We start from the raw sequence: 12,310 nt of genomic DNA on the forward strand, positions 1-12,310 counted from the left end.
ATAGATTGATTTTCTAGAATGGGCTCAGGGGGTTAAGCTGCAGCTTCCCAATGGCGACTTAGACAAGTTAAGTACTGGCTTCCACAGCTGCCAGCGGCACTGTACAGATGTTTCTCCATCCTTCCTGCTGATGCATTTGTTGTTCCCAGTTGCCCCGAGCTGCCAGGCACTTGCTGGCCACCACTCTCCCACTGGCTTCTTTTCGCTGTGCCAGGGCTAATGGGTAGACTGGTGCTGTGGACTTTGCCACCTGCTTTCTTGATGTTCTTTAATTCAAACCCTGAGCTCCAGACAAGTGTATCTCCTCCGTTTTCACCCTTAACACGCTGAACTTTCAACCTGTCTCTGTTTTGCCTGACAGCTCCTACTCCTTCCTCCAGCCTGTCTCCCAAGTGTTATCAAGATACTGAATTCTCAAGTCCAGTGACCACGCTAAGAACCTCACTCTATTGATACAAATATGGCTGTCATCCCTATTCTGAGAGAAAGCCTCCTCTTCCTTCCTTGGGATGCTCCCAAGCTCAGGCCCACACGGCAATGCCCACAGGTGGCACCACTCACCTTTCTCTTCCTAGTTCGGGACTACTGTGTGTCTTTTATGACCTTGTGCACTTGTCTCCCCGTAAGGTTAGGGACCCTTTGAAAGAAGCAAGGTCATCGCTGAGGTTGGTCCTCAGAGCATCCCGACTAGATTCGAGGACATGACATGACCCCCATGGTCAGCCTCACCTGCATGGGCTGGCAGATGATAGTGAGAGGCGTTGTCTCCCCGAGTCCTTGGTCCTCATACTGTCGCCTCTCCAATACCCCATCACCAAATGTGAGGGAGCTGGGTGACACGGTATTTAAGATGGAGTATGAACTGCAGAGGAAGGAGAGGAGAGGGTTAACTGCTTTGGCCAGGAGTATGGGAATTAGCACAAAGCACTGTCTGGTCACATGGTGTTTGGGAACCTGAGCAGGAACACCCATCCCCAGGCAAGAACATCTTGTTTTTGACTGAAGTCTCATAGTTAATAAACAAGGGGCAGACAGTTCTCAGAGCTGAGAACAGATGCACGCATCTCTTTGGGCAGGGATGGGGTCCAGTGATTCTAGGCTTATTAGGATGCCACAGGCAGGGCTGGCAGCAAAGACACGTTAAAGAATAATGAGGTATCAATTATGTACCACTGTTCCAGCTCTTTTTGTCGCTGCACTGAAACAAACAGTTCCCGCTGCCTTTAATCTTTTCCATGGCAATTTCCATCTGAGGAATGCGAGGGGAGATGTCTCCCCAGCGCCACTTGCCCATGGCTATGAGGCTGAGGAGCAGAGCCTTACTCCTTGTCCCTCAACCTGCCTTCTTCAGCCTCCAGCATTGTGCTCGCCTCCATAGCAACTTCAAGGAGATGATTAAAAACTGGGTTATTTCAGAGGAGCTGACTCCTGCCAGATGTTTGGAGCTGTGAGCCAAGAACTCTTATTTCTGACTATGCCACTGTAACTTTGCAGGCCCAGAGGCAACCTGGCTGAGAGCAGGACTGTCCAAACATGCCACACTGAAAATTTCTGCACACAGTACGGCTCTCCAAAGCTTTCTATAATGAGGGCTGCTATTTAAATACGGCCATTGGGCAGATCCAACAAACATCTCCTGGGTCACCGGGCAGTCTCAAAAGGAAGTATTTGAATTTTTAATTTCTCGCTCTTGGAAAAGCTTGCTGTGCTCAATCAAGTCTGGGTTTGTGTCTATAGACCTTGTGATCTGTGCAAGCACCCACTCTGCAGTATTTGTCTTTAACACAGTATGCATATTAGAATTTTATGTTTGAATGTTTCCCATATTTTCTAAAATCAATAAGAAAGCTGGTTTTCAGGTTTTTAAAAATTGCCTACCTCTGATTGCTCAACTTCCTTAGCAATCAGGGAAATGCAAATCAAGACAACATTAAGATACCATCTTACACCGGTCAGAATGGCTAAAATCAAAAACACCAATGATAGCCTCTGCTGGAGAGGTTGTGGAGAAAGGGGCACTCTCATCCATTGCTGGTGGGAATGCAAACTTGTGCAACCATTTTGGAAAGCAGTGTGGCGGTTTCTCAGGAAAGTCGGGTTCAACCTACCTCTCGACCCAGCAATACCACTATTGGGAATATACCCAAGAGATGCCCAAACATACAACAAAAGTATATGCTCAACTATGTTCATAGCAGCATTGTTTGTAATAGCCAGAACCTGGAAACAACCTAGATGTCCTTCAATGGAAGAATGGATGAAGAAAGTATGGAATATATACATATTAGAGTACTACTCAGCAGTAAAAAACAATGACTTCTTGAATTTTGCATACAAATGGACGGAAATTGAAAACACTATCCTGAGTGAGGTAAGCCAGACCCAAAAAGAGGAACATGGGATGTACTCACTCATATTTGGTTTCTAACCATAAATAAAGGACATTGAGACTATAATTCGTGATTCTAGAGAAGCTAAATAAGAAGGTGAACCCAAAGAAAAACATATAAGCATCCCCCTGAATATTAACCTTCATCAGGCGATGAAAGAAGAGAGAGACAGAGACCAACATTGGAGCACTGGACTGAAGTCTCACGATCCAAAGGAGGAGCAGAAGGAGAGTGAGCACGAGCAAGGAACTCAGGACTGCGAGGGGTGCACCCACACACTGAGGCAATGGGGATGTTCTATCGGGAACTCACCAAGGCCAGCTGGCCGGGGACTGAAAAAGCATGGGACAAAACCGGTCTCGCTGAACATAATGGACAATGAGGACTACTGAGAACTGAAGAACAATGGCAATGGGTTCTTGATCCTATTGCACGTAATGGCTTTGTGGGAGCCCAGGTAGTTTGGATGCTCACCTTAATAGACCTGGATGGAGGTGGGTGGTCCTTGGACTTCCCACAGGGCAGAGAAACCTGCTTGCTCTTTGGGCTGAGGAGGGAGGAAGACTTGATTGGGGGAGGGGGAGGGAATGGGAGGTGGTGGTGGGGAAGAGGCAGAAATCTTTAATAATTAAATAAATTAATTAATAAGAAAAAAATTGCCTACCTCTAGTTTTTTTTTTTACATATATTCATTGTGCACAGTACTTAGTTTCATAAGGACATTGTCATACAAGTACATGATGTACTTAGATGCTGGGTGTGGTGGCACACCCCTTCGATCACAGCACTCTGGAGGCGAAGTAGGCAGAACTCTGAGTCTTAAGTCAGCCTGGTCTACACAGCAAGTTCCAGGACAGCTACACAGAGATTCTGTCTGGTGGTTGTGGTCTGGGAACACAAATATCTTATTTCAAAAAAATGTTGATAGGCAGGCAGATCTCTGTGAGTTCAAAGCCAGCCTGGTCTACAAGAGCTAGTTCCAGGACAGGTTCCAAAGCAACACAGAGAAACCCTGTCTCAAAAAACAAAAACAACAACAACAACAAAATAATGTACTTTGATCACCCTTTCTCCCTCTATCCCATCTCCCCCACTAGTTCTCTAAACTCCTTTAAACAGTCTGATTTCTATGTTCATGTCATACCTATATACGTATGTACGTGCATGTGATTTTATGTACCTGTATAAAATTTATGATGGATAAGTAAGAGAAAACACACAATATTTGCTTTTCTGAGTCTGACTCAATTCATTTATGATAATAATCTCCTATTGTATCTACTTCCCTTCAAGTGTTTTGTTTTTCGCTACATCAAATCCCACTCAAATATTTACCACATTCTCTTTATCCGCTCTTCTGCTGAAGACACCTAGGCTGGTTCCATCATTTGGCTACTGTGACCAGTACTTCAATAAATGCTACTGTATGCTGCCTTAAAGTCGATGGTAAATACCCATGAGTAATACAGTCAGATTAGAGGTTAGAAGTTGATTGGATTTTTGTTTTTGTTTTCAGGAAATCCTACGATTTTAGGACTGTGGCACACCTTTTGTCCTTCCTAGTCCCCCATACCTCTGCTTTCCCCCTACAAATGACAGACCAATTTTTGTTTTCCTTTGAGACAGGGTTTCATATAATTAGTTCAGGCTGGCTTCCAACTCTATACACAGCCCAGGCTGGCTTTAAATTCCTGATCCCCCTGCTTCTATCTCCCAAGGGATGGGATTATAGGCATGTACCACCATGCTCAGTCTCTATGATGCTGAAGATCAAACCCCAGGCTTCAGGCATGCAGAGCAAACACTCTGTCAACTGAGCTACGACCTCAGCCTGACGATATGTTCAGGTGAAGGTGTCAGATCCTGAGAGATTTGCAGCCCTGTGCATACAGATGCACGAAGGTGCTCCTGGCTGCATCCTGCTCCCCACAAGCCAATGTCCAGAGCCAGAGAACCAGGGGCCTGTATCTCAACAAGGAGTGTCTATTCAGTATGATGCACAGTCAAATTAAACCTGTGATGAGCGAATTTAAGTAACTATAGCTCAAGGAATCTGAGCCATTCACACACTCTAATAGGCCAGCTGTTCTACTTTATTTTAAGCAGAGAGACCCGCCCCCCAACGGCATACAACTGAAGAAGCTTCAGTCTTTCTGTCTGGCTCATCAAAGCTTCAGGCCTTCAACATCTAGCTGTCTGGAATCATGCCAACATCTCCCTGGGCTGTGTCTGTAACATCTTTACTTTATCACAGCTGGGAAGAAAATGATAGGGCCTTTTCTCTCCCTCCAGTTCCCTTGGTGAAAAAAATGGCAGATTTCTTGCTGTCTTCAGTGTCACTACAATCAAAGGACCTGGTTCCCCCTGAGACAGGGCGGGGGCAGTGCCAGACCAGGGTGGAGAGGATGCAGGTCTGATACCCAGAACCCCTTCTCAGGGAGCAGAAAGATGCCAGTTCCTGCCTAGAACATGCTAGGCCTGTTTGAAGGCCAGAAGCTCACCCCACTGTAGAGGACAGTGGGCTACCATCACCCAGAAAATAGTTAGGGACACTTAGGGACAAATGGCCACCAGAAAGAGCAGCGAGAGAGCATTTTCTTAGCCATTCAGAAGGCTGAGGAGCACTGGGTGGGGAGAGGTACAAAAACCACTGACACCCCAAGTCTCTGGACACTGCCTTAACCCTTTCTACAGCTTTTCATGAAGCCAGCCAGGGTCCAGCCAGGCAGCTCATGTGTCTCCCCAGGACTGTCCATCTTTGGTTAGGCCCCCGTGAGAAGATCTGTCTTACAGAGCTGAGCTATGTCTCTGCGAGTTATTTTTAGCCCTGGCGGTAAGCATTCAAGTACAGCTCACCTGTAGGGATATTTTTACGGAAGAGACCTTTAGTTTAATGAGGTCTGGTAAACAGAGACAGAATAAAAAACATCAAAACCCTAGTGGGCGTTCTGTAGGCAGTACTGCTGTAGTCACCACAAACCTCGGAAAACTGACCTTCCCTGAAGCCACCACTACACCGTCTACTCTCTGTGCAATGATTATTTCCTTCCTGGTGGCCCAGAGAAGTAACTCAGCTTGGGCAGAGTCTGCACCGCTGGTACACGAGAGAGCTAGGATTTGGATATAATACGACTAAAACTCAAGTTCTTAATCACAGAGTCTGTTAGGCGTTGGCCTAACCCTTGCATCCTGACACTCTTCACAGAGCCAGCGGTGAACCTGGTAGTTTAACTGAAAGCAGAGTTCCCAGGAGATAACATCAACAACTATCTTCACAATAAGAGATAACGCACAGACCTTCTATGCTGCCCTGAGTGAGGTCAGTTTCCCCCATGGTGGAGCCTAAGTTCTAGTTCAGGGAGGAGGGCTACACGGAAAGTCTTACAAGGGTGAGTAGGACTTCATGTGTGTGCTCTCATATCTAGCCCCACTGCTTAACAAAGAGACCCACAAGCTGTGCTTCATCAAGCAAATTCTTCAGTTCTCACTATATGTGCATGGGCCACTTATTGGGGAGATGTTCTGGGAAGTGCATCACTGGGTGATTTGTCAGCTAGTATGCTGCGTGACACCATTCAAGGGCCCTTACTGTGTACAAGGTCCACCCCCAACCCAAATGCTATTACAAATGCAATACGTGGCTGTATTTTGTTTTACTTGTGTGTGTGTATGTGTGTGTGTTGGGGGGAGGGCACAAGCAACCCTCAATTCCTTAGGCACTGTCCATCTCTTAAAATGTATTATTTTTATTTTTACTTGTGTGTGTGTGTGTACACCAGTGTCTGTGTGAGGATATGTGTGTGGGCCCTCAGTAGCCAGAAGAAGGTATCAGAGAGATCCCTTGGAGCTGGAGTTACAGGTGCTTGTGAGGTGCCCTATAGGAGCTAGGACCTGAACACTGGTCCTTACGATTGAGCAGCAAGTGCTCTTAACTGCTGGGTCATCTCTCCAGCCCCCCCCCCCCCCCGCTAACACACTTCTAAAATATTTATTTATTTATCTATTTGTTTATTTATTTATTTGTGTGTGTGTAGGTCATACAACAACCCTCTGAAGTGGGTTTTTCCTTTCACCATGTGTGCCCTGTGGCAAGGGTTTTTTTGTTTGTTTGTTTGTTTGTTTGTTTGTTTTTGGAAGAGTCTTTCTCTCACTGATCCGAGACTCACTAGTAGTAGGTTAGGCTGGTTGAACTCACTCACCTCCCAACCCATCTCTACTTTCTTAGCACTGGGGCTACAAGTTTTACTAGTATGGTCTCTCCCAGCCCTTTCTCATTTTTAAGGGATAAAATGGTGACTAGAGTCTCAACCTCTATATTTTCAGCTCCAGAAACATTAAAACAAAACTGGATGTTTGCGGGCATGAGGCATCTGGATGCCTGTGGGCTGGGGACAGATTGGGGTGGGGTGGCACACGAGGCAGAGGAAGGAAGAGTCTTCTTTCCCATCTTGAGTGTGTGGTTTGTCTGGGGCTCACAGCGCAGGGGACCTTCTTTGTTCTTTTGCCTCCTGGCAAAATAGGAGGCAGAAGTCACCCTGCTCTGGTCTGTTCTAACAGGAACAACAATGGGAGGTAAGGACACAAGGCTTTCAGGGCTTCTGCCTCTCAGCAACATTGTCACAGGGAAGACACAAAACAGATGGAAAATCAAACCGGCATGAGAAGCCTGGTGGCTGGATTTGAGCTCCCTGGATTGGGATGGAGAAAGAAGCTTTGTATCCCTGTTTATAACCGGGACAAAGCTGGTCATACAACATCATCCATTTTGGACACTGGACCCCAGTGTGGGCTGAGGATGGCAGAGTAGTGAGGGGGTGGTGGCTGTCACCTCAATTAAGGAATGTGAGGAACTATGCTCCTGTTAAGTTCCAACAGGTGCCTGTCACCTTGGACACAGTCTCTGTTGCCTGGGCACATTTGTGCCAGGTCTGAGGAGTTGCTCAGGGTCACCTAGCAAATGAGGGCTACATTTAGGGCTCCAGATTTTACAGTCTGTTTCTATCATTGATCTGGCTGACATAGATGGAATCTGTCTAGCTGCTCTGAGAAGCGCCCCACCCTCAGAGTAATGGCCCAGGTTGAAGTAGGCAGAAGCCCAGAAACAGTTCATGCTTGGCACGAGACGTTGCTATCTTCCAGCCAGAGACGGAGAGCAGCCACTAGGAAGCCAACCAGGTGGTGTCACCAACCGGGGCAGGAGAGTAGGTCTACCTACCCATGGAAGATCCAGGTGCTGCACTCATCCGCCTTGGTAATGTAATTCTCCGGGAGCAGCCCCGAGCAGCCAGTGGTCAGCGAGGTGCCGTAAATCCAGCCCTCGCTGGTGCTGGTCTGTTCCATGGGAGACATGAAGATGAAGTCCCCAGGGACCAACTCCAGCTCGTCATCGTTCTGAGGGGAATAGGGGTAGATCACCTGTAACGTCTGCAAAAAGGAGAGGACATGTGAGACCCATCCACCATCCTCTGGAGCACCTCAGGCACTGGACCAGAGTCTACACACACAAGAACCAAGTGTGCTGAGCACAGGAGTCCCTGGGCTCACAGGCTCTTGGCAGATCAGGCTCCTGGTCAGAAAGCCCTTCTCTCACCAGGGTCTTATGGGTAGGTGTCTGGTGCTCCACAGCCTTCCAGACCTCCCACCCATGCTTTTTCTTCATGTCAGGACTCAGAAGTGGGTTTCTGGAACTCATCAGAAACCTGAAAGGCTTTTCTGGGCAATTGCTGGACATAAAGACATTCATTTCTCCTGTTCTAGCTGCAGCACCAAGCACTGGGCAGAAAGAATTGTGTGAAGAAACTTGTCTTCTACACATGCTCACAGACAGGCCAGATGGAGAGTCAATTGTATGGCTCTAATTTATTATTTGTGTGTGTGTGTGTCTGTCTGTCTGTGTGTATATATTCCATGCTCTTGAATGCAGGATCCCTTGCAGGCCAGAAGAGAGCATCAGATCTCTTGGAAGTGGATACTGTATTGTGAGCTGCCCGTGTGGGTACTGGGACCCAGACTCCAGACTTCTGCAGGAGTAGTAAGTACTTCTAGCTGCTCTGGAAGGATGGCCCTTTCTATGTGATTCATCTGATAGAGCAAAACAAACCCGTAACTTCAAGGCTCCTTAAGCCCCACAATTGTAACAAAGACCTTGAAAAGAAAGCTCTTTCTCCCAGACACCAGTATCAGAGGGTAACCAGCTTCCACCAGAGAACAGATGGAAGCCACATGTCCTTTCTCTGAGCTCAGACAAGACCCCCAGGGCACCCATGAGGCCAGGCCATGTGGCTGAGTTAGCCTACTTGGAGGGGGTGCTTCCTTTCTTGGTGTATAGAAAAGCATCCCAGCCCTAAGACATTTTTTTTTCACTTTAGACATTTGTTTTGTATTTTTTTTATTACCAGCAAGAGCCTTCAATAGGAAGGAAAACTGCACCCTATTTTATTTGTTTCCGGACAGCCAGAAAGGAGGGGGAGGCTTTCACAGCCTTCCCTAAGGCCCCAGAGGTGATAGTGACAGGCGTCTGGTTCTCATCTGCTGAGTCTTCAGCTTTGATCTCCACCAATACCTAGACTATGACAGTTAAATGAGGCGCCCTAAGAAAATGCTGGAGGACAGAGGCATGGGTACTTCTAGTGGTCCAGGGTTCCTGGCTCTTGACTGATGGTACTCTTTGCAGCCAGTCATGACCCTGGGGCCTGAGGCCAGCAATGGGTGGCCCTGTGAACTAGCCAGCTGCTGACATCAAGGCGAGCCACCAAAACATGTTACAATGAAAGGGCTCTGCTGGTGAGGGGCTGAGATGTACGATCACCCTGAGTTTGGGGTTAGCTTGGTCTATATATCGTGAGTCTAGTCAAGTCTGGGCCTCAGAGTGAATTCTTATCTCAAAGGAAAACAAAATAAAGCATCAAACAGAACCAAATAAACCATTTTCTTCTGCAAAACTCTAAAGAAAAGAGCCAGGGAAATGGTTTCTCTCAGAGAATAAAGTTGATAATGCATAAATTGTCTCCCTGGTGCTTCTAATGAGGGTGCGTGCTTCCATCTCTAATTCTCCAGTTATCTTTAGTTGCTTGCCGGGCTGTCTGTCCTCTGCCCACCTCCTTTCCTCCCTCTCCTGTCCCTCTCTGATGATCATGCAAGCCAAGGGCTCTGCTGAATTGTTTAAAAAAATTGTCTTAAGCGACAAAGAATTATTGACTAGAAATCTCTTTCACATTCAATTCTGGGAGATCATGTGACGATGCAGGAACTGGAAGCACTGCTGTTCTCAGAACAGGACACGGTCAACCCCCTCAGCTACCCGGGCACAGCTTAGGTAGGGCTCAAAATCCCCCTAAGCCTGGTAGACCAGCCTTCCCCCTGAAGAGTTCAGAGAAGTAGGCCTTCACGCTGAGCATCCTGCCTCAGCTACCCCTGGGAATATCAAGGCGTAAGGAGGATCAGAGACAACAGATCCTAGGCATATGCTAGAGGGTCAGTAAATAACTTTGGCTGATTGAATTTATAACCTAAAAGTCAAGGGAGTTCATCAAATCTAACAGTATAGCTGGAGGCCGGACATGTAACTCAGTAGTGGAGTGTGCGCTTGCGTACTCTGGGTTGGGGTACAGTTCCCAGCACCAATATACAAACGAATAATAGCCCAGACTCAAGTACTCTCTGATGCTTTCCACCCCAAAAGTAGATACAAAAACTCAGCCCACGTCTGAGGGACATGAGACCTGGGCCTAACTTGCCCTGCATTGTGCTATTTCTTTGTTTTATGTTTCATGTCTGTTTCTAGGAATTCTTGAGAGCTGGCTCAGCAGCTAACAACGTGGGCTGCTCTTCCAGAGGTCCTGGGCTCAGGTCCCAGGACTCACATGGTGGTTCACCACCAGCTTTAACTCCAATTCCAGGGGATCGGAACCCTCTTCTGGCCTCTATGGGCACAGCACACACATGGTACAAAGATATACATGCAAGCAAAACACCTATACACATAAAATAAAAACAACAAATATTAAAAAAATGATTCTTGTGCCATGCTTAGCTTCTTCCTCCCTCATTATACCATAGAGACCAACACAAAGGCAGCTGGCAGGAGAGAAGCTGGAAATGTGGGATTTCTTTGTGGCACCTGCCTTGTGCTAGCTGTTAGGGTAGCTTCCCACAGGTCCCCCACATCCTTACAGCAGTCTAGGAAAGATCTCCACCTTAGAGAGGGGAAAACTAAGAACTGGAAAAAATATACGCTTTCTGTGTGCCGATGTTGGTGTGTGCAGGTCAGAGGTTGATGTAGAGTGTTTTTCAATTACCTTCTACTTCATGTTAATTGTGTGAGTGTTTGTGTGTGTCTGTGCACGTGTGTACCACATGTGTAGGTGTCCTCGGAGACCAGAAGAGGACCAGTAGAGGCAGCTGTGAGCCCCCTGACATGGGCTGGGAACTGAATTTGGGTCCTCTGGAACACAAGTACTTGTAACTGCTGAGCTCTCTCCATTCCGACTCTACCTTATTTTTTGAGATAGGATCTCTCACTGAGCCTGGAGCTTCCTGATTTGACTAGATCGGCTACGTACTAAACTCCAGGAATCCTCCTGTCTCTGACTCCCAACACTAAGATTATAGGTGCTTCCCCAGTATGAGTTTTTTTTTTCCTTCTGCGAGTGCTGGGGTGCTGAATTCTGGCGTTCAGAGTCAGCTCCCTAGCCTACTGTTTGTTGGTTCCGCTTTTCAGGTGGTTGGTTGGTTGGATTTTTTGTTGTTGTTGTTGTTGTTTGTTTTGTTTTGGTCAAGACTCAAGTGCCCAGGCTGACCCCGAACTCAACTGTGTAGCTGAAGATGACGTTTAATTTCCAATCCTCCTGCCTCAGGGAGTACAGGTGTGTACCACCACACCCAGCTTCACACAACTGTGGGAACTGAATCCAGGGATTGTGTGTGTGTTCAAGGCAAGCACTCTACAGACTGGGCTACATTCCTAGCCCGTGAATGACGAAATCTTAGCTGTGAATCTAACTATGGCTAAAATGAGCAAGCCAGGTTCGAAGCAGAAAATGGAGGCTCCGAAATGTCTACTTTCTGTTTCTCTTCCCTACACGTCTGTGGCTGGTTGCTCTAAGCGCTTCAGCTCAATGTCATCACAAACATGGAAGAGCCCGAGTGAGCTACAACCAGGCACCTGTGAGTCTGTACTTGAGAATCTGAAATAGCAGAAAGATAACACCTCACAGTTTTCCTAAGCAACACAGGCTTTGCTCTGTGTCCTGGCTTAAGTCAGTCTCCTTCTCTGGTCGTCATTCCCTGGGGCTAGAACACTCTACCAAGCCTGCCTCCTGGGGACATGGAGGACGAGGGTGGGAGCGTCACACACCCAAGGGACGCCAGAAGATCAGAAGACCCCAGAAGGGACCTAGAGGGGAAGTGGATGCCTTATCAGAAGAAACCGTCATAATTGAGCTTTCACAAATAAGAGATAAAGGGGGCTAAGCTATTTTTAGAAAATAATTCATGTGGGTATTTGCTGCCTCTGGCCTGCTGCACAGACTGAGTAGAATGTGGGTCATGAAGAAAAGCAGTTACCCTTGGAGTTAACTGGAGGGCAGTGTTCATTAGAAGACAAGCCCTGTAAAATTCCACAGCCACCGCCTCCTCTTACAAAGGTGACTTTTCCCGAGGCCTGGCACAAGCACACCCCCTCCCCTTGACCTTTTATTCTGCTTTTGTCCTTGGAAAAAAAAAGTCTGATGAGCCACACCTCTCTCTAGGATCCTTTAGGGCTCATCTGAGGTGATTCCAGGAGGCGCTAAAATTCTGACGATCAGATTGAGCCAGCTTAGTCTGTCTCAGGAGAAACCAACATCCAAGGGTGTTCTCATCAGGAAGGTCAGGCCAAGCCTGCCCTCAACACTCCCGAAGAGCCTACCTTGCACCCCGAA

General features: G+C 47.3%; 1 protein-coding gene across 1 annotated transcript in view; it reads right to left on the minus strand.

The window, feature by feature from the left end:
• The window catches only part of Ubash3b (ubiquitin associated and SH3 domain containing B), a 149,114-nt gene that overhangs the window by 20,752 nt on the left and 116,052 nt on the right, over positions 1–12,310 (minus strand). The window contains exons 6-7 of the mRNA XM_057767702.1: positions 7,606–7,814; positions 730–862 (exon numbers count right to left, since the gene is read on the minus strand). Coding sequence (XP_057623685.1) covers positions 730–862; positions 7,606–7,814 — 342 coding nt within the window. The remainder of the gene's footprint in view (positions 1–729; positions 863–7,605; positions 7,815–12,310) is intronic.

This window comes from Chionomys nivalis, chromosome 4, assembly GCF_950005125.1.
Source record: "Chionomys nivalis chromosome 4, mChiNiv1.1, whole genome shotgun sequence".
Taxonomy (NCBI): Eukaryota; Metazoa; Chordata; class Mammalia; order Rodentia; family Cricetidae; genus Chionomys; species Chionomys nivalis.